Below are 23549 nucleotides of genomic sequence, written 5' to 3' on the forward strand. Positions count from 1 at the left end.
AAGGATAAATGCAAGTTTCCTGAGGAAACAGGATGGTTAAAAAAACAAAATCATACCTGCCCAGGTCATTTATTAGGAGTAGAAAATAATCCTGGATGATAAACACCAGTGGTCACAGTGATTTCCTTGGGGAGCTCAAAGACTGTGCTCTCATAGCTCTGCAAGAGAGCTCACAGCATACATCCAACTGAGTGGCCAGACCAAGAAAGGTGCACCTGCTGCAAGTGGCACAGGTGTCCGGTGCTGCTGGACGCCTTGTGCCTCTGAGCCACCATCATTCTCTGCACTATTTAAATCAGATGGAATACCCAGTACTCCAGAGACTATGCTGTGGAGCTTACAGCACACGTTCAACTGAATGGGCCTTCCATTTCCCATAAAAAGTGCTTCTGGTGCAGATGGCCAACATGTGGGAGATCAAGCCAGAGAGAAAACCAAAAGATGGGATTTAAGGGACCAAATCTATTTGGTTCCCTTCCTACTTCCTTATCGTTTTAAACCTCCATCATGGATTTTGTATTGGAATTACTGAGGCTGTGACCTTTTTTCTGCACTGGTTCCTTACAATGGGTGGAAAGAACATCATTCTTCTTCAGTTACCTGGTAATGAACAGCAAAACTGACTGTTGTAGTTGAAAGAGTAGTAGATCTTGTGTTTAGGATGAAAAGGGAAAAAAAGGAAAACCTCATTGCCTGCAAGAAAAGCCCAAAGTTTCACCTAATGTGATTTTTACCAATTCTGTAATAGTTGAATAAAAGTAGAAACTCATGTCCAAAGGCTTGTATGGAACCATTACCCACAGAAGAGACAAGCACAAACTTGTATCCATTTGATAATATATGTTGTCTCCTGTCACTTGCAGACAATAGGCATATGGGTGGGTGGGTGTGGGTGTCTTGGTCCTTTTACCTTGTCTAGTGAGACTATATTAATCTTTCTTGTGTCTCAACATCATGTACATTTTAATTAAAAATGTTTTAAATTTGGGAGCAGACTGGACTAGAACCAAATAGAAACTAGAATATGCTGGAATTAATGTTGACAGCATCTAATGTTGATGAACTGTTCATTCCTGTTATTTCCTGCACATTTTTTGATTATCAGTGAAATTAGTGCTGATCATGATTAAGTTTATTTGTGGGTCAGGAGGCTGCCACCCCATCATGACGATGTTCAAAGGAAAGTCATCTCATCCCTCCAGGAGGTATATTCAGGATACTTCAGACTGGGGTGTACATGAGCTGAGGTGCTTTCAGGTCTGAATTCCACAGTTTCTTCATTTGGAAAAACCACCCTCCCAAACCCAAGGTCACTCATTGCCATGGAAGTCTGATAGGGAATTCTGACAAACTTATTCTAATATCTTCAAAGCTCAACCTGGAGAAAATCATTTCAAGGATGAATGGTCTAAACTTGACTTTTACAAGGGCCATTCTTCTAGTTTAAAATAATACTATTGTGCCTCCTGCCACATTTCCCATAGCAGTAAGTGAGTTCCTCCTCCCTCCTCACCCCCACTAGGGACATTGCCAGAAACATGTTGGTCGACACAAGGTGCAATTTATAAAATTTTGCATTAAAACGCTGTCAATATTTGATTAGTTGTATTACCTAAGAAACTGAAATTTTTGTTCATATTATAAGATCAGCAAATGCCAAAAATCCTAATTTAAATTAAATAACATTTTCTAGGGATACACTAAAATGCTGATAAACCCTTTTTAATATCTCCTGTGATACTTTTTAGACATCAAAGAAAGCATTATATTCACTAGCATTTTAGCATTAGGCCTATTTCATTTTCTTTTTATCCTAAAAAAAAAAAAACCCAAAAAACTATGAACAAACAAAATCTAGTCCGTCCATACTCTCCAAGGCTGAAGCTGTTGGCTTCTCTTTTCCTCATATTTCATTTCAGTGTCTCCGTAAGTAGCTGCAGGACCTTGGACACCTCTTTAAGGCTCAGCTTCCTCACCTGCCAAGTAGAATAGGTGCAACCGCAAAAGATTTTTTAAAAACAAAATGAGGAAGTGCCTGTGTTGATGACCATGCTGGTGTGGAGAGTCCTACCATTTCCACTCCTCCAGACTGTCCAAGTTCAGAGGTTTTGGGAATCCTCCCCATGGCCTCCTAGCAGGCAGCAAAGAGGACCACCTTCCTCCAGCCAAACTCGCCCCACAGGACTAGGGCCTCGCTCTCAGCTTCTGAATCACCATGGAGATGCACCTTATCTGACTCCAACCCAGGCTTTCTAAGCCAGACCGAGGTGGAATCCAGCACCCTATATTTTATCTGCCCTCCAGGTTGTTCTGAGGTTCCCAAAGTTTGAGAACCATTGCCCTACCTAGTTATTTCTCTGTCCTTCTCTCTAAATTCTTCCAATCCCTTTGTGCCCTCCATTAGCTCATCTCCCCCAGCATCCCTTCTGAGTGGTCCAGAGTCTCTACAGAAATTTTCCCCTGGAGCCGAATTCTAACCATGGTCTGTGTGCTTCCTAGCTGGGTTCCGGCCCAACAGGCTCCTTCTCTGGACTTTAGCTCAGGCCCTGAAGGACAGGAATGCATTTGGAGTAACTTCTTCCCCTAAGAACTGTCATGGACATCCCAAAGACTAAATTGTCCAGAAACTCTGTGTCCTTAGAGTAAATTCCTAGAACTCTACTTCTGGCTGGTCCAGGGTAGGTATATTTTTGAGGCAGGCCAATTTAGATCTCTAAGATATTTCAATAAATCAGAAGCTCTGTCTTTGAAATTGCTTCAGACTTCTCAAAGAAGAAGAATCCTTTGAATCAAAAGACTTCTGATTCCCTTGTTGATTATAAATGACATGACCCCTGGGACTTTCTGAAAGTCCCCCATTCTCAGCAGTCACAAGACTGGCAGATCAATCATGCTAGGAAGTCCGCATGCTCTGTTTTCCAAGTTGCAGTAAGGGATCTTTGTTTTACTCAATTCCAGGAACTGTTGTTGAAGCTAATCCTACTCATTAAAGCTATATTCTTTTTTGAAAATAACCTTATTTTATCTGTTTATATTTTCATGCAGTGCTGAGAATCGAACCCAGTGCCTCACGGCTAGGCAAGAGCTCTACCATGAGTCACAACCCCAGGCTTAAAGCTATATTCTTGATTAACATTCTACCAAGAAAAAAAAAGTTTTCTTTAAAACTGGGGGTGGTGGCCTGGAAGGATGCTCTCTCAGTGACCACAGTGAAGGTCACTGATGACTGACACTTCCCTCTGCTTTGCAGGAATGTAAGTTCAGCCGGAGAGGAGGCCCGCCGGAGGATGCGGGAATGTGACGGGCTCACAGATGCCTTGCTTTACGTGGTCCAGTCTGCACTTGGGAGCAGCGAGATCGATAGCAAGGTTTGTAGTATCAGCACAGACTGAGCATCTCAGAGCACACAGATGCCGCTGCGGGGCCCCGCGATGGAGGACAACACGGAGAGCTGTGGTGGCATTTCACACATGCATCCTGAGTACTCTCAGCTTCTCTGTGTGACTCCAACTCTGTCCATGCAGGCAGGCCTCTCCTCGTGGCCTTAGAACTAGCATTCCAACCTTAGATCAGCAATGCGTGAAAATCCAGGTTAACATTAAACTCCCCCAAATTGGAATGATCTTGTATTCTCATATTATCTTTTTAATAACTGCTAATTGTACTAAATGCCATTTTAAAATGCCTTCAAAATCTGAGAGAATGTCAAAAAGCTAAATGAAGCTGCCAGTGCCTTAAGTTATTAATATGTACTCACTGCTGTAGTTCACAAGCCAAGATGGAAATGGGGGAACCTTTCCAGTGTTCGAGTTGTTTTGTTTTCTCTTAACTAGATGAGTTTCAATTCACACTAATACAAATTCGCAAAGTAATTTCATAATATCTTCATATAAATACAGCTTCTACCTATACTTCAAATTTGTGCATGGATAAGTATGATACCTTAATGAGGGCTCTGAGGAGCTGTTCCTATTAACAATTGGGGCCTTCTGTCTCCTCATTGTAAGGGGCTGTAACCAGGATCAGGCAGCATTCCTGCTATCACCCACTGGATGCCAGTAGCATCTCCCAACCCACCCACCTCAGTACTAACAAACCAATGGGTCCCTGCCTTCTATGCAGAGCCAAATCCACCCTGGTTGCAAACCCCTATCTGATCCCATGGTCCCCAACCCCGACTCTTCATCAGAGTTGCCTTTGGGGCACTAATGAATATGTCTCCCAGACCCCATTGTTGTTCCTAACCTGACTGCCTAGCTCTGGTTGCAAGTGCTGATACCTTTAAAAATAAATCTAATGTGCATCTTGGATGAAGAGCCTGCCTTAGTAGGTGGAGCTTTGAATGGGACAGTTGCAGTCTGCTTTGATAATATAATTGTAAAATCAAACAAAAAATAAATAGGAGTGACTCTATTCCCTTAGTTGTTAATCAGCTTTGAGAGTAAGTTCACATTAAACTTCTCAGCCTTGACCACTCATTACAGTCACAAGAAGTTTAGAGAATTACCAGTGGCTCAGGCTTGCTCCTCAAAGATTGGGGCCCTGGGTGTCTCCTGGGACTCCAGCTCTTTGAGTCACAAGTGCTGCTTGTCATCTCATCCTTGCCATCCCCAGGCCTGCATCCACTCATTGGCCATGAGCTATTAATTTCTAAGACAGAACATAATGTAACAGAGGCTTAAGTGTTCCTCTTTTGTAAACACCCTTAATGACCATTTTAGACCTTTTAGCATCATTGACAGGAAAATTAAATCCCTGGAAAAGTGACCAGTTGAGATGCCCTGAGAATTTACAGAGGCCTGATAGCATAATAGACTCCTGATTTTTAAAAGAGCTACTGAAGGTAATTTCCTGAAGCAGCCATGCTAAGCATCTTGATGTTTGCCGTTGTGAAAGACTGAGGCAAGGGGAGATGAAGCCTCTTACCACGATGCACAAGAAGGAACTTAAATGACGTCTGGACTGCAGGTGAAGCAAAAGTGAAAGTCAGTGGCCTTGTGCCTCAGCCATGTTCCCCTGCACCATCTCTGAGCTCAGGCAGTCTCAGCAGTGTGGCTTGAGAGCCAGTGTGCTCCAAGGCACAACTATCTCTCATCTGATGCCTCAGACGTCACACTTCTAATACTCCTGGGAGACCTTGGAGGTCATCTATTGGATATCCACATTTCCCCCAAAAGGAAAGTTGAAATAATCTGGAGTCTTCAAGTCTGGAGTCAGAAGACCCTGAAATCCCTGATGTGTAGGAAGAGCACTGAGGGCCATCCAGGAGGCGCCAGTGGATAGTACCATCTCCAGCTCCAGCCAGCTGGAGGACCATGCCCAAGTGACCTCAGCTTTGTGACAGGGAGGATAATCATAGCTGCGTGCCAAGGCTGTTGCAAGGCTCAGATGTGATAAATCACTCAGCAGTGCTTTGCAGGCTGCATGCTAAGATGGAGTTTTAACATGTTATTATCGTACCACAATTTTCCACTCAGTGCTCTGCTCGGCCACTCTGCGCTTTCACAATGACAAGTTCAAGGGGGTAAAAATGAGCACACGTTCCCTTTAAGGCCAGAGAAGTTAATGAATACAGAGCCTGGATTCTATGCAAGCTCTCAGCTCTGTTGTTATAATGGGGACAGTTTGTTGAATGGGTAGCATATGGTAGAGCACTCTACAGACGACTTCCACATTAGCCCTTTCTAATAGAAAATAAGGAGTCAAGATGACCCTGGTGGCCAAAAGAAACTGCTAAAAGTGCTGTGGACAGCAATGCATGTCACAAGCAAAGCCACCAGCTGCCACATGCCTTCTTCTATTCTTCCTTCACCCCCTCCCCCATCTTTTCAGAGAAAAGCTCTTGAATTGGTAACCTACCTAAACCACACCGGACTGCCTCACTCCGGGGATCTTAATGAGAGCCAGGAGTTCAATTCCTGGCCCCTCTCGCCTCCCACCCCCACCTCTTTCCCTCTGTGCCTCCAGCTTCTCCCTGAATCATCTCCCCACAGCAGGTAGATTATAAAACACTTCTCAAGACAGCAGATTTAGCCCCCAGTAGTCTTCTGTTAAACAGAGGAATGGCGCAGCCCCGGGGGAAGATGAACAGCAGGAGGAGAGAGAAGTTTATTCTCCCAAGTCTTTGATGTGAGAAAAAATCAGTTTGAGCTGATTTGAAAATCGTTCTGACTTATGCCATAACATTTTCCTTTCAATGAGAGACTTCTCTGTCTTTCATGCACCGTCCTGTGCTTACCTGCTTTCATGCCGGGTTCCTTTTTTGAAGGAACTGAGAGGAGGTTTGAAATAGAAAATCAAGTTGACTCAAAGCCTGTGGGATTAGCTGCCGTGAAACCTTGAAAATTCGACAAGAAAGGTCTAGAATGGCAAAGGCCCCAGATATATGTCCTGAGAGCTGGTTTTCCTGGTTGACTTTCACATGCCCATGATCCAGCAAAGGGCACAGATGCATCTCACCAGATTCCAGCCTACAGAGGAAATCAGGCAGGACTGGGATCCCAGCTCCAGCCCTGAGCCTGGACTGTAGATCAGAGGCAGCATCTGCCCTGGTCACCCACAGCCTGGCTTGTGCTTTCCAGCCTCCATAGAATGGAATCCTGGTACCTATGTCCAGTGGTGACAGACACATAATAGATGTGTGGGAAATGGAAGCCCAGGTGTTGTGATTTTTTCAAGCAAAACTTAGCTCAGATTAATTGCCTCCTGATGTTATGCCCTTTTAAAAATTGGAGTATTTTTTTTTTCCTCTCCTCTGGTTCCTCAAGTCCAGGACAAAGGTCAAAATGGTCAGCTCTGTCTCAACCAGCAAACTTTCTGCAAAGAGTCAGAGCATAAACGTGTTTGGCTCTGTGAGCCCCCTGGTCTCTGTCCCAACTATTCAGTTCTGCTATTGGAACATGACAGCAACCATACATCATAAAAAAACCAGGGCATGTTGAATTCCCCTGATAGGTTACGTACAAGCTCCGTTGGCTTGGCCTGCAAGCTCTGGTTTACCAGCCAACCCCTCCTATCAACAATTAGAGGTTATTAGAACTATATTTCTTGAATCCCACATTTTGACTCTGATAACAGCAAATGCATCATCATCAGTCACTCTTCTGAGACCTGTGTCTGTGACCTCGTTTAACCCTTACCTTTAGCCCTGTGATGCACAGAGAGTTAAAGCATCTTGCCTAAGGTCACAGAGCTCATTAAATGGCAGAGCCCACACTAAAACCCAAACCATGCTGACTCCCTCTGGGTCCCATGCCTTAGGCTTTTGAAGCCAGGCCTTCTCCCAGCATCACTAGAATGATTCCCGGTGCCCCCGGCATTCTCGGTGCTTCCCCGCTGCATCAATTTCCTATTGTTCTGTTCTGTAACAAATGGCCACAAACTTGGTGGCTGGGTAAAACCCCACATATTTATTATCTTCCAGTTCTAGAGTATAGGAGTCCAGAATGGGTCTCACTGGGCTAAACAGAAAGTGTCATGGGGGCTGGCTTCTCCTGGGGTCTCCAGGGGAGAATCTGCTTCCTTCTACACCCCAGCTCAGAAGCTGCCCACATCCCTTGGCTTGTGGCCCCTTCCTCCATACTCAAAGACATTGGTGGCCTTTCCTACCTCTCAGCATCACAACCATCTTGTCCTGACTCTTCTGCCTCCCTCTTACAGGACCTCATGATAAATGGGCCACCTGGAAAATCCAGATAAACTGCCCATCTGTCAGCCAAACAGCAACCTTAATTCCACCTAAGCCTTAATCACCCTCCGTAGAACCTAACACATTCACAGGTCCAGCAGTTAGGATGTGGACACTTGGGGGCGTTATTCTGACCATTGCACACACATGCATCAGCTCCCCTGACCCACACAACAATCTACCGATGAGGTCCTATTGTGGTCATTGTATGGAGGGTGACAATGAGTCCAGGATACCATGATTATATCACCCAAAGTTAAACAGCTAATAGTGGAGATCTGGAGCTCTACAGGTGTCCAGCTCCACATGTGCCCTTAACTGCTGTTGAACCCCTTTGCTAGGAAATAGAAGTGTTGGTCCTCTCGAAAGAATCAGTTGAATGAGAACACATATGCCTCCCAGTGGCCATAGCCCCTGATGTGCATGGGACAGCCCTGGTTTGTGTCTGTTGCTCCTCTTACACCCAGAAGTGTAGATGGTGCAGGTTAGGGTCACCCACCAGGGCTGACCACAGTCCAGGGTCTGTGCTCTTCATGACTGGGATTCTGAGTCCCAGGCAGGACCAGTCTGGGAGTGGAGGCATTGGGGACAGCTCTTGGTTATAAATTCCTCCTCTGTCTCCAGTGAACTGTCAATCAACAGTAACAGGTTCTTAGAAGCAACTGTTGCTGATGCATAGCTTCTGTGTGGGGAGAGAGGGTATCATGACCTTTCCAGGCTTCTCTGAATTCTTTCCACCGGGGTCAGGGGAGCCCTGGGAGCAGGAGAAAAGTGTGTGCCTGGGACTCATTGCCTGTCCAGGGTGGAGGGCAGAGTGCTGGTTAGTTCTTGTTCATTCCTCTTCTGTTTTCCCTTCTCTCTTTCTTTCTTCTCTGTTTTCCCAGACCGTTGAAAACTGTGTGTGCATCTTAAGGAACCTCTCGTACCGACTGGCAGCAGAAACGTCTCAGGGACAGCACATGGGCACGGATGAGCTGGACGGGCTGCTCTGCGGCGAGGCCAACGGCAAGGATGCGGAGAGCTCTGGGTGCTGGGGCAAGAAAAAGAAGAAAAAGAAATCCCAGGACCAGGTGATGCTGGACACGCACAGCTGCATGCACTCATTCCCTCCCTCCTTGCAACGTGAATTCCTTTTCTGTATGTCCAGATACCGGTTTGCATTTCCACTGTGCAATAAAATCACTGAAGCGCCCGCACAGTTTTCCTGTGGGAATTTCACAGCTGAGACGGTGAAAGTTAAATAACTCCCCCCGTGTCTTGCAGCTGAGCCAAGATGGGAAATTTCAGAATAAGAAAAAAGGCCAGGAAAGGTGTGACAGCTCCTAGAGTGGAGGTAGACCCTGGGGCTGAGCCTTCTGTATGTTGATTCCCACATGCACTGAGGTCCTCGTGGGGCCAGGCTGGCTACCATCTGGGTGGCAGAGATGCCTGGAATAGACGTGCTGTGTGAAGGGAAGCACAAAATCCAATGAGTGCTTTATTGCACGTTTGGAGAATGTTTGGTTTTGCAGTCTTGAATTTGCTAGTGCGAGTCAGAATTCAGAGCCCATCCAACAGAATGGCTTCAGAAGTTTGGCTGTAGGGGACTATTCAAAGCCCTTTGCAGCTGGAGAGGGAGACCTCTTCAAACAGAATGCTTTTCACCTTGTGCAACTATAAGAGGGTCCCCTGCAGTCAAGTAAAGGCCAGTAGGCAGCTACCCCTCCTCATTCCAGGGCATCAGAACAGCCTCCACCACATCCCCAGGGGCCCTGGGAGGTGAAGCCCTTACCCCCAGCCGCCCTCACCCCAGGAAAGGGAGTAGTGGGAAGGAGCTGTTCATTCTGCTGCTGGCCAAAACCCTGCCACTGAGGATTTCCTTATTTCTCCCCACACTGGGGTCTCACATCCATGTCCTTCCCTGGACGCTGAGGTCACAAGTCCAGATTGCCCTGGACACTGTGGTCATATATCCAGCTTCTGAGGGTTATACTAATCGGAACCTGACTGGTCTGGAAATAGGTTGGAATTCACAATGCCCTCCATTGACGGTCTTTGAATTCGAGATAAATATGCAAATGTATTTGTCGAGATCACAGTGCAGAATTTCTAAACTATTTGAGAAATAATTTTGCCTCCAGTAAAGGTAAGGCTAAAGAAGATATTTTGAGTCAGAATCAATGAGAATGCATTCTTAAGTCTAATTCCCGAATTCTCCTTGAATGCATCAGGGTTAGCATTTGTTTGAGGTTCCAGTTCTCTAGTGGTTTGCAGCTCTGGGTACTTTGGACCACTCCTGGATTTATGCATTCCTCTTACACATGCCTGTACGTTGGGAGATCCATGCTCACCCTCTCTTTGATAGCACCAGTTCATTAGCCCTCTGAGAACTAAGCCCAGCCCCACTTTTTCCCCTGTCCTGGGTCAAGCTGTATCTCTCATCCTCTCCCTGAAAGGAAGGAATCTGTGGGTAAGGATTGAGCCCTGATTCTTAACCTCTTCAACCTCCCACCAGGGGTGCAGGGGCCCCTGGCAAGTGTTTACCAAACCCTCCCAATGAGAGCACCTAGCTAGGTGCTGCCTTGCCCTTGGGTTTTGCACCTATATAGACAGAAGCCAGACCATTGTAGTCCTGAACACTCCCTTCCCATCAACTCAAATGTGAGCTAGCAATGGTGGATTAGGTTCCCTTCACCATTGCCTTATGTGGTAGTTTCCTTGGGATTTGGTCCTCTCGCCCCTACTTTCTCCTGGAAGTGTGAGCCACCTAGTAAACTTCACTGGAGGAAAGCAGCTCAGCAGGAATGTGGAACTTCCTGACTTAGCAGTGAGAACAAGCTCCAGTCTCACCCCAGATGGAAGGATTCATCTTGAAAGGCCCCCAAGAAGGCAAATTTGAGAAATTGCATTAGGTTCCAGTTCTCTAGTGATTTGCAGTTCAGCTGAAAGTTTGAAAGTTGGCCAATGGCCTTGGCCAAAGAAACTTTCAGCTGATACTGAATTTACTGCCATTCAGGATTTTGTCTGTGACATTTGAACTGTGTGTGGCAGCCCTGTCATGCCCCTGTGACTGACACCAGGGTTTCATTTAGGAAGATTCTTACCCTAACACCCACCTTCTCCCAAGTCTGCCAACATGTTTTCCATGGATTTAAATCTTCCAAGTGTTGGAGGGGGTTAGGAGTTAGTTGGGCCCCGAGAAATGAGTAGTCACTGGGGAAGAACATTGGTGGCCTCACCCCCTAATGAGCCCCTCCTGCCCAGGTCTTGGCCCCACCAAGAAACCTTGAGGTGAACAATTTTCCAGGCTTTAGAATGATGTACTTGGAAGAATTTCTTATGATATTGATGTGTTCTTCTCCACATTGATATGATGAAGTAATTAATAGAATTTGATTTTTGCCAAAAAACTTAAATGAAATTTTACAAGGTTCATTTGTCCCATTTTTTCTTGCAACATTCTTTAAAGAAAAAATACTTCTTTTAAACAGTTTTGTTGAAACTGCCATAAGCTAAAATGCAGTGGAACATTGTTGTTTACGAAGAACATTGAAGTTATGATTTCAACCAAATATAGGGGTTTTTTTAAAAGGCTTTTTTTTATGTGCTATAAATTAATGCAAAACTATTTTGAAGTGCTAGAAAATTCAATATCAAGCTTAATGAGGATGTAAACATAAAACAATTATGCCTGTTTGAATAAACATTCAGTGTGTTTTGTCAAGTTCAATATATTTTAAAACAGTCCAAACTAAAAACTGTCTTGTATTTAAAGACTTATAGAAAGGAGGCAAAGCCAAAATCATGGAGATGAGGAGGGGAGTGAAGATGGATTATAAGTGTAAATGAAGGCGAAGAACAAGAGAGTACCAACAAATCTAGCAGACCACTGACAAGTGGCCAGGGCCTCTGGACTGGACTGGATGCCCAGTCCAATATATGGAGATACGGATATAATATATGGAGATATGGATAATATAGCTATAGATAAAATCTAGCCAAGTTTGTAAATATGTCATGTGCAAATATAAATATATGCATGTATACAATATGTTTCTAGAAAAAGAACAATAATATCAAAGAGAGGATAAGAGATTCTTACTGTATTTATTTATTTACAGATTTCCTATTATGTACATTATATTATAATCTTTTCAAATAGCCATTTAAAATTAACACTCAAAAGGCAGTAGGTAACTAAGTCAATATGCTTATAAGAATGTTGTATTGTATTTTCCTTTTAAATTTAAGATACCTCAAAGAAAGGCAGAAGAGATTATGTTATCCATGACACAGACCTCCCTGCATAAAGTAGTCAAATATTGTAATAGAAATCAAAGTTATGAAATCATAATTGGTTTAATTCTGACCCTGGAGCTTGCTCGGTTCCAGACATTTGTGATGATTCTTACACTTGGCATTTGGTATCCTCAACTGTAGAAAAATAGTATACCATTCTGCAGGTCAGATTTAGTTATAAAAAAAATCTCAGAGATATTTTGTTTTAAATCCTTGGTAATGATAATGCAAGAAAACAGATGGTACAGGTGTTTTGCTTTTGTGTCCAAATTAGAAGAAATGGTTGTTATGGAAATATTCTAGAACCAAACAGACACCTGTGTGCATCACATTCTGGTCTAAAAGGCTTTCAAACACGTTTACATCTGACTCTGTTGCTGAATTTTAGGAAGTTTCTAGTTTCTCTGGCATTTATAAAGCAAAACCTCCCCCAGAGCATGTTGCATGTCTTAGCCAAAGAGGCCACCTCATGTGGCAGGACCCTCCCTTCCCTCCGGAATGGCTTTGTGTAGGCAGTCTCTCCTTGCCCCATTACTACTACTACTACTTCTCCTCTTCCTCCTCCTCCTCTCCCCCTTCCCCCTCCTCCTTCTCCATCTCCTCCTCCTCCTTCTCCTCCTCTTAATTCTCTCCTCCTCCTCCTCTTCTTCTTCTTTCTCCTCTTCCTCTTCTTCTTCTTTTTCTGTCTGCTTCATCTTCTCCCCCCTTCTCCTTTTCTCCTCCTTCTCTTCTCCTTCTCCATCTCCTCTTCCTCCTTCTCCTCCTCTTCATTCTCTCCTCCTCCTCCTCTTCTTCTTCTCCTCCTCCTTCTTCTTCCTCCTCTTCCTCCTCCTCCTCCTCTTCTTTTTCTTCTCCTTCATCTTCTCTCCCCTTCTTCTTCTTCTTCCTCTTTCCCTCTCCCTCCCTCCCACCCCCCTCCCCCCATCTCCTTCTCCCTCCCTCTCTCTCTCTCTCTCTTCCCCCCTCTCTTTCTTTCCCCTCCAATTTGGGATATGGTTAAGGATGTTGTGATGGTGTCTGGGGCACTATTCCAGCAGGGCTGAAAGGTAACCGGACATTGTCCTGCTGCTGCTGCCCAGAGCAGACCTGGGTCTTCAAGATCCACTCAGTATAATGCTGACTCTGACCAGAGAAACCTGCTGAGAAAGAACAAGCAAAACAAGCAGATCCCTCGACCTCAAAACCGCTGTGTTCTCTTTGTCACTGAAAATTTTTAAATTCAAGTGAGTTAAAAAAAATATATCTATTCTCATGGGTGAGGACATAAATTAACAGAATACAAACATGATTCTGATCCAGTATTTTTATATGATAGATCTTCTCTCATGATAATCTTTGCTTCACAGTACATTCTAGTCAAGAGAGAATATTTTTCTCTTTTTAAAAACTCTTTCTTAAATTATGGATGCCAAGTGCATAGGTTATGGGAAGTTTCACTTGGGATACTTAGTATGATGGTTTATAGACAGAAGCAACAGGAGTGGGTTTCTGTGTAAAATGGTTAGTGTCCTCTTCATTTCCCTATGAGGGAAGACATACTGATAGACCCTCCAAGGCCCTCCCATAACACTTTCGTATCCCTTCTGAGGCCCAAGCTCTCACTCCTACTGTTCCCCTGCCCCATTCCTCCCCCTTCTTCCACCACGTGGAGAATGATTCTTCATGACCAAACATCACCTTCCCCTTTCAAGACTGATCCAAAGAGAAAACTCCGCCCCTCTCTAATCTACCTCTTCACCGTTCTGTGAAACTCCTCTCCTAGTCCATGTCATGCTGAGGTGGGTACAGCAGGTGGCCCCCACAGAGAGGGAATGTCAGAGGGGAAGGATTGTGTGGGGTCTTATTTCTGACTGTGACTTCTATCCACCCAGCACCTGGCACCACATATGTGGAATGGTGCTCAGACCATGGTCCCTGTGCCCTGTGACTCTTGCTGTGAGTTTATTTCAGGACTCTTCTGTTTCATTTCTGGGGAGACTTTGCTCCAAGCAGGCAGGGTCTCAAGGCACAAATGCAAAGTCTGTTACTAATTCAAATACCCACACTAGAGATATAAACTTTCAGTGATGGTTTCTCCTTATTTCAAACAAAACAGATGTTAATTTTAAGTGTGAATACAGTTGGCCCTCTATAGCCATTTTTTGCATATACTACTAATAATAACAAGCCAAGGATCTGCATCCATAGATTCAACCAACTGCAGAGAGAATGTACTTGGAAAAAGAATTGCATCTGTATTGAACAAGTACATATTTTTCTTGTCATTATTACCTAATCAATATGGTACAATTATTTACATAGCACGTACATTGTATTAGATATCATAAGTAACCTAGAGTTGAGCATAATAATAATAATGATAATAGGAGTTGTGCATAGCTTATATGCAAATATTAAGCCATTTTTAATAATAGACGTGAGCATATGTGGATTTTGGTATCTTCTGAGGGTCCTAGAACCAATCCCCTGCAGATTTCAAGAATTCACTATATATATATATATATATATATATATATATATATATATATATATATATATATACACACACACACACACACACATACATACACACATATCATGTAAATAATATGTAAGTAAAACAGTATTAAGCACAAGAATAAAATACTGTACATATTTCCATTATCCTCCTTGTATAGAAACTCACAATTATAGTTTGTACCTGGTCATATACCCTTTTGAATCTTTTTCAACCACATTTATTCATAACTTTGTTTAGCCCTTCAAAAAATAACTTTACTCCATTGGCTGGAGGCAAATACACAATAGATAGGTGTATTTCCCACCAGTGCAGAACTCTGATCTACAGCCATCAGAGGCAGGTGCCCTATAGCTTATGGTGTTCCTGTCTTTAGGATGCTGCTCTCCACTCTGACCCAAGGTGGCTCTTGATAGCTACAGTCCAGGGCTAGATGGGGAAAGACAGGAGAGCCCTGCCCTACCCCAACATTGCACAGATCACTGTTACTGGTATCCAGGTGCCCTGCAAGATTCACAGTAATACCCGAGCTGCCAGGGAGGCAGGAATTTAGTCACCAGGACCCTTTGTGAGTGATCCTTGGGCATTTTGTTAATACAGAAAAATGAGGTGTGGTGACATAATTAAGGGAGTTTGTAGGAGCTCCCTGTTCCTATGAGAGAAGTGTCTTATCACTGAACTCATTCCACATTTTTTGCATATACTACTAATAATAACTTATATGTATTTTACTGTTTGCACATTCTCTGGAAACTGCACAGCCCCTTCTCACCTGTACCAGGGGGTTTCTCTCCTGCCACCTTGACAGCTCTGCAGGGGAGAGCAGGTTGGGGATAGTAGACTGTGCTGTGGCAGTTTGTCACTGGACAGAATGACCTTTCTCTCTGCCAGCAAGTTTCTCTTTACGCTGCAATGCTGAAGAGCTAGAGATAATTCCACTGCCGGGCATACCGTGATGTGGTGAGCCAGTCCCTCTTTTTAGAAAATGAAGTTACTTCTAATTTTCCACTAGTGTAAACTATAATAAACACCCATGTAGTAAAACCTCACCTATCTCCTTAACTGTGTTAAAAATACATCTTCAAAATGAAATATCTAGACCAAATGAATGTTTAAAGGCTTTTGATACATGAACAAAAATTTATCTATCACGTTGCCAGTGACAATTTAGGTATGTGGAGTTGATTTCCTTATTATCACTTCATGGAACTGCCTGTCATGACACTGTTGAAACTCTCAGCTTTTCATTTCCTAGCATCACAAGTTGTTTTTCTTCTCTCCAGCGGTTTTCCTTTTCTTATTAGTAACCATGATTTTTCTTTTGTGTTCAATACCATTTCCTCTCCAGCCATCTGCTTCTTTCAGCTGCCACGCACTCCTCTTGGCTGCTTCCAGTCTAGTCTTGCTCTGTGAAAACCCCACCATATGCCAGGAGCTTGTTGATTCAAGACATGGAATATCATGTCTTAGAAGCAGTGAACCACTTGCTCCTGCAAAGATCAGCTGCACGTTTTCATGCAGAAACTCTCCTGTATCTATGAATGAGATTTTTCTTCTGCCTTTTCCTCACCTCCAAAAGCATCTGAAAGTGATGCTTATTTATTTTCTGTGAATTTCCAGACTTAAAGCTCTGTTTCAGCTGTCTCATCAAGTTATCTTAATTACATTTTGCCACTCAGTACTCCATGCCACCAATACTCTGTCTTGGATCACTGCACCAGAGTTCCTCAGCTTTGCTGCTAGAGACATTTGCAGCTGAGTGATTCTCTGCTGTGGGTCTGTGCTGTGCATTGTGGGGTGTTTATCAGTATCCCTGGGTCCTACCAGATGGCATTAGCACCACCAACCCCCACCCTGCCCCTGTTATGATAACCAGATATCTCTGCAGAGATTGCCAGCTGCCCTTTGAGAGGGAACATTGCCTTGGTCGTTAAGTCCAGGGTACTAGACTGCTGTGTGTGTGTGTGTGTGTGTGTGTGTGTGTGTGTGTGTGTGTGTTAGAGATTAAATATAGAACCTCATGCATGCTAGGCAAGTGCTCTACCACTGAGCCGCATCCCCAGCCCTAACTCTCTTTTGAGGGATAAATCACCAAACAACCAAGATTCCATGGTGATCTTGAGGGATGTTGACATGTAGATCACAAAGCCCCTTTAGCAATAGATCACAGGGAGCATCGCATCTCAGGTTCCCTGGATTTGGAGGGGAACTTGGAAGCAGAGAGAATGGCAGGGGAGCGTCCTGCTGTTCTCGGTGGTTCCAGCAGTGACTTGGAGAAGGGTCAGGTAAGTCCCGTGATGCTGAGCAGCTATGGTAGCAGGGCTCTGAGGGCACACACATTAGCCAGCCTCATTCTTCCAACCTCCCTCCCTCTTCCCAAAGGATGTGTGCCCACTCCCGGCCCCATGCACATGCAGGGAGGTGAATAGGCAGGTAGCCTGGAAGGTCTCTTGTCCTGAGCCTTTTTCAGAAAGCACCCTACCTTGCCTCTTCTTGACAGAGGTTTCTAATTCCTCAAGTGCCAGAGCCCTCCTGTCTTGTACAGACACGGCTAACTGGCCACCAGTTCTGCTTCCCCTCTGCAAAGCCTCAGCCTCAGCCTCAGCCTTGGGGCAGCACTGTAACTCCCCTGGCCTTTGAAACTCCAGGAGTCAACACAAAGAATTATGTGTCTTATGGCTTTTTACAGATAAACTGGTGCCACCGATCCTCACCTGTCCTTTCTATTCTCACCTCCAAAAGGCTGTAGTGGTCGTAAAATACCGTGAAAGCAAATCAGCTAGTATCTCTGCTGTTCAGAGGAGCCAAGCACAGTGGCAGCAGACAATGGGTGGATGTGGGATTGGGTCCTAAGTATTTTCCAAAGTGCTGAGTGCTGACTGCAGCCTGATTAAACCAAATCCTGCTTGAGAGAACATCCCCAGACAGTTTACCTACACAGAGCCATCTTCTCTTCCAGTATTTCACTGTGCTTTGGTTTCCTTCCCCTGGGAAGGAAGAATGGGATCTTAAAACCAGAGTGTTCCTCTGTTGATGCAGACTCTTTCCCTTAGTCCTGCAGCATCTTTGGTCTGTTTGTTTCACTGAAATCCCATTTTGAAAAACTATGCTGCATATATGCAAGAGCTTTGATGTTCCCTGGCTGGTAGAGAAGTCTAGATAATAGAGATGGGCTCTGCTGGCGATGCCAGCCTTTGCTATTTATGTCCCAAGATACAGCTCAGCAGGAAAGCCTCTTTGGGGAAGGCTTGACTGGCTGAGACTAAAACAAGGCACATTGGGAAGACGTGGACTTCTCCTTGAAATCCCCCTCCCCGTTTAGCAAATGCTTCCTGATTGTATCTCCTCAGTACTCAGCACAGGGTGCAGGGAACATTAGCACCACCAACCCCCACCCTGCCCCTGTTATGATAACCAGATATCTCTGCAGAGATTACCAGCTGCCCCAGAGACTGGGGCCCTTGTAAGCTAGTTCAAAGGGAAGAGAAGCTGTCTTTTAATTCTCCTTATTCAATAGGGGCTTTTATGAATGTGATAATGATAGTTGTCCTGTGAGTCTCTGTGCCTTAAAGAACCCTTCCTGTCATAGAGTCTCTGTAAAGTATATTGACATCTTGGCCTTTTTGTTTATTCATTCAGTGATTGGTTTGGGAATTTTATTTTATTTTATGATTTTTTTTTAACTTTCAAATTTTTTCCCCTAAGTTTTATCATTGTCTTCATATAAAGAGCAAATGGCTTCTACTAATCAATCCTCAAACCAACTAAGATAGAAATTATTCAAATAGAACTTAGGCTCTACAAGGAAACCAAAAGTGTTTTTAAATGTTTTTGAATTTTAATTGGCACATAAAAATTGAATGTATTTATGAGTTATGGTATGGTATTTCAATGCATGTATTCAACACATAATGATCAGATCAGCAGAATTGGTACATCCATCACCTTAAACAGAACATTCCAAATCCTCTCTGCTGGCTATGTTGAAATGTGCCCTTAAGCCATTGTCAGCCTCAGTTACCACAATTATCTGCCATGCTCCTGAGCACTAGAAGTCCTTGCTGCTGTCTAGCTGCACAGCACCCAGGACCCTTGCAGCCACCTGCACATCCCACACATCACATTCCCTCTCAGGTTAAGGACGCCATCCTACATCCTCTGCCCTGACCACAGTCCTGTCAAAAAGCCTTGTGTCTAAATTGCTAACTCTAGAAGCTTGAAATTCTCTTCCTTTCCAAAAAGATTTGAAGCATTACCTTCTGGATAGGCAAATACATGTTTTTTTAATTCTATACAATTTTGAAATTGGATAATAAACCATGTACTAGTTTTTTTAAATTTATTGTATTAGCAGAGTTGTACATTCAAAGCCAGTACAGAATCTGCTGGTATGTTTTAGAGGGAGTCACTATTTGGGATGAGAAAAAACAGCCTCATGGTTTGTTCCATGATCTGTTTTCCACATCCTCTAAGCACCTCCGTTGTTCTGCTGCCAGCCTGTCCCCACCAGTACTTCATGGCAGAGAGTTTGAGAAGTAGCTGGCAGGCTCTCCCACAAGCACTGTTCTTAGCACTTGCTGTGTGTGTTTCCATGAGAAAATCTCACAGATTGATTATAACCTACTTGATCCTTAGCTTGATGAACTCTAAATATATGCATAAAATCCTACATTGCCACAAACAAGACAATTAATTAAAGGAGATTTAACACTAGAAACATATTCTCTAGTCTTTTTCCTGTTTAACTGTGTATGAATTACGAAGTATAATTTGAATCTTGAAGTGATACATGGAAAAAATCAAGAATGGCTACATTTGTTCCTTTTATTTATTAAAAAGTAATGAATAGATATGTTGCACAAAATTGCAGAACACTTATCTAATTGTTAAGCCTGGGAGTAAAACCATGCCAGGAAGGGATATTTTCACTAATTATCAGATTCTTTCTACTATCCTTCTTACCCCCATACCTTTCTCTCCCTTCACTCCCCTCTATCTAATCCAAAGTAACTCTCTTCTTCCCTAGCCCCACCCCCTCCTTATTGTGAATTAACATCTACATATCAGAGAAAAAATTCAGCCTTAGTTTTTTTTTTTTTTTAGGATTGGCTTATTTTGCTCAGCATGATATTCTCCAGCTCCATCCATTTATAGGCAAATGCCATAATTTTGTTCTTCTTTAATATTCCAAGAATTTTCAGTTATATGTCCTCAAGATAGAGTGAATATCAAACACAGTTGGCACAAGGGTTACAAATTCAGTTCTGTGTTCTGTGGGACGAAATAGCTATTCGTTTGGTCAGCCTTTTGAACATGATAAAGATTTAGTCACCACTTGCCTTTACTCAGTGAACCAGTAGAAACATTAGGACAGAAGCATTGTATATCTAAATTTATAAATGGTGTATTTCTATTTTGGTAAGAGTTGCATGTCCCACAATTTCTCAAGGATCCTCACCAAGAGAAATAAAAAGTTTTCATCTGTTTTTACCTACTTCAAAGTGTGACCCTAGCTACACCACTGCTCTGTTGCCTGGTTGATGTTGGTTAGCTAGACAAAATAATGTCAAATATGTTAACATAACCCTTGAAAAAAGTCCAGTCATTTTCATTAATGAAAAGCTCTTCTTTAATGGATACTGATACATTTGCCCCTATTAACTCAATGAAAGTTTGAATAAAGGTCAGTTACATCAACTGGCTTTGAAATAGTTCTTTTTCTTTGGTGTTATCCTGCCAGGGGGCCATCAATGTTCCGAAATAGCAAAGAATCCCCTTTGAACTCTATCTCTAGTTGCTATCAAAGATTATCTATATTCACATCCATTGTGCTTTTATTTCCTTCAGAGTTTCTCTGTAGCCATTAAGAAATGATTGTAATAAAAGGTATTTAAGAGCTACATAGATGACATGTCAGAGCAGAAGAAAATTGTCTAGTGCTATAACTATTAATCCTGCTTTATCGTGGAGAAGTTGGAAAAGTGGAACAAGAGAAGAGCCAGCAAAAGATAATGCAGCTGCTTTCCCTCTTTTTACACTTCCCTCTTCTACACTTCAGCTGTCACATTTGTGATGAGCCTGAAGACGCTACTTCCCTACGCTCCCTGCTTGCCTGTCAGCTCTTCTGGAAGAGGGAAATCTCATCCTTGTTGAGTTGACATTTCGTATTCTTATTTTTCTAGATCTTATTAGGTCTTTAAATGATAATGTTAATTTAAAATGTTTAAGGGGATGATAAAGTAGAAAATAGAAAAAACAAAATAGCCAAGGAAATATTTTTCTGTTTCTTGTTACATTAGTAGCTAGACTCGCTGCTCTAACTGGCTTCCTTTGAGAAGCCAGTGTTACTGCTGCTTCATCATCCAAGTTGACACACTTGCAAAATGACTTGTATCTTTCCCTAGTGTCCTTTCTGTCCAATGCAAAGAGCGGGTCTCAAATAAGGAACCAGGAGCAGTATGACAAGGGCGGTTCACTTTCAGTATTTTTGTTAATACTTGGAAGAGGTGTGCAGGCTTCATGAATAGTCATCTAAAGGCTTCATGCAAAGTCATCTCTGAATGGTTTTGATTAAAAAACCCAAGATGCTTTATGTGCTGAGCCTCCTTTTTATAAAGTTGGAACTGAGTGACAAACTCATTGAAAATGACCTTTAGTGGGATGTCCAACATCCATCAATTGACATCATTTAGCTCTGACTTAAGCTAAGCTGTATGATAATGGAGAGGAAAAGGTCATGAATTTTGAATTTGTCTCTTGGAAAATAAGTAATAAAATTCTGGAAATTACTTATGACAGTTAAATAACTTTATAGTATCTCTATCAACATTTCCATTTTCATGTTGCAAGGATATGAGGCAAATGTCTATTTTCTTCCAGTAAAAATTTCAAGACTAAGGAACTTAACTCAGATTCTGGAATAGAGTTTTGTTTTCACATTTATTTACATATACACACCCACATACAGATGGATGTACATAAAATGCCTGTGAGGAAGCTTAGTGTGTGTCATTTATGTTATATTGATTTTAAATACATTAATGGATACAAATGGGCTAAACAGATTGGTACCCCACTCTAAAATTATAAAGGAATAGCTTTGTTTTACTGTGGGTTTTCTCAGAAGTATGAAAATATTTTCCCCAAATATATGCATATTTCACTTCTGTCCTCTTTATAATCATTGCCTTTGTTTTTCACAAAAGTCGAAAATTTCATGTAATCAAAGGTCAGAATCATTATTTCAATTTTTAATATTTTTAAAAGTCATAGTGAAGATAGAAGATTTGAAGTGTAGACAAAAATTAAAGACAAATATTTTATCAAAGCATCTTTTATAATTGTTGCATGTTTTTATGATGCATGTTGCTTAGGGAAAAGCACCATCTCCCATTGTGCTTTGAATCTTATTTGTTCATTTAACTTTTATTGTTATCATTTGTCCAAGTTGCTATAATCTTTATAACTCTCATTTCTAGTGGTGGACTGGTATTTCTTTGTGCATATAAGCCATAATTTAAAAATTATGTGTAATTAATTTTTAATTATACGCTCTCCCATTATTCATTATGTTTAATTCAAAGCAAATTTAACTATCAGGATTGCTGTAAGATCCAGATTTGCCTATAGCTCATGTCAGTGCATCTAATATACCATAGCAATTTTCTCTCTTTCATCCATTCTGTCATTTGTTTGTTAGATGCAATATGGTACCACAAATCAAGCAAATATGTATTTACAAATTATATAAGAATTGACCACAGTTTTTTATGCATGAGTTAGGCATAAATTATTATAGTTTTGCATTAGTGCAGGCTTTCCATTGTTGAGAACTTCCTATGCAACAGCTGATATATGTAAATATAGTATGTGCTACCTTGATCTTTAGCCTTCTTCCACCCATCCAAAACCACCCCATCTCTGCTTGTTCTTTCCTGTGTAAGTTGTGTCAGAATAGTTCTGAGAGAGCTAATCCTGGGCGGCTACCAGTTGCAGTCACCTCTATACATGTCCCAACCCCCCACAAACTCCATCTTACGCTCTCTGTGGCAGGAATGGCTCTCCTAATCCCTGAACAGTTGACCCTCCCTGTCGCCAGTATTCACTGGATTCTATAACACCTGCTTTTGTTTTTGTTTGTGATGTTTGAGGATGGAAATATGAGGAAGTTGTTAAAGACGTTTACTCTCTCGTTTTTCTTCCACCAGTGGGATGGAGTAGGACCTCTTCCAGACTGTGCAGAACCACCCAAAGGGATCCAGATGCTGTGGCACCCCTCCATAGTCAAACCCTACCTCACACTGCTCTCTGAGTGCTCAAACCCAGACACGCTGGAAGGGGCGGCAGGTGCCCTGCAGAACTTGGCCGCAGGGAGCTGGAAGGTATGGCTAGTTCGTTACAATACAAAAGACTCTGGAGTTGCAGCAAGTCTTGGGAAAATAATGCAAGTGTAGTTCCAAGAGGTGCAATTCTAACAAAGATGTTTAGGAGAAAAACCAATTATATTGAGTTGTTGGGCTTAGAAAGTTGAAAAAAAAAAAAACTTTAAAAAAATGAAATTCTTCTTAAGGTTTCAGAGGTCTTTGAAGACCACTGGTGAATAATATGATCATTGAAAAGGCTGTGAAATTCTATGGGGACAGCTGAGCTGCTTGACTTTCAGGGACAATTGTGACATGTGGATGTTTTCAAAGCACCATCATTGGCTGTTAAGGGAGCTAATCTGCAAACACCCATATGAGTATTCTAGATGTTGTACTGGGTCCCAGCCCCCAAAGAAGACCCCTTGCATTTTTAAATCATGAGCTAACAGAGGAGAACAGTATTGTTAATTCCGTTTGGCAAAAACATTCAAACAAATGTATGATTTTGACGAAATTAAGAGGGTCCTTTCTCCAAGTCCTTATGAACTGACACTATTCCTGCTTGATTTTCACAGAAAATTCTCAAGATCCTGATTTTTGGTAGGAAAAGATTCACCAGGGAAAATAATTCTTGACTATGGTCATCATAGTTACAAGCACCAATTTGCCTTGTTGCATTAAAATATAAAAGTGTGTGACCACTCTTAGAGAAATGAAGATAGAA

The 23549-nt window shown here is 42.5% G+C and overlaps 1 protein-coding gene across 2 annotated transcripts in view; it reads left to right on the plus strand.

Moving 5' to 3' along the window:
• Positions 1 to 23549, plus strand: part of Ctnnd2 (catenin delta 2) — a 356516-nt gene that overhangs the window by 215441 nt on the left and 117526 nt on the right. For both annotated transcript variants that reach the window (XM_027943890.3, XM_027943891.3), the window contains exons 6-8: positions 3251 to 3368; positions 8572 to 8757; positions 22670 to 22843. In XM_027943890.3, coding sequence (XP_027799691.2) covers positions 3251 to 3368; positions 8572 to 8757; positions 22670 to 22843 — 478 coding nt within the window. The remainder of the gene's footprint in view (positions 1 to 3250; positions 3369 to 8571; positions 8758 to 22669; positions 22844 to 23549) is intronic.

Source organism: Marmota flaviventris, chromosome 5, assembly GCF_047511675.1.
Source record: "Marmota flaviventris isolate mMarFla1 chromosome 5, mMarFla1.hap1, whole genome shotgun sequence".
NCBI lineage: Eukaryota > Metazoa > Chordata > Mammalia > Rodentia > Sciuridae > Marmota > Marmota flaviventris.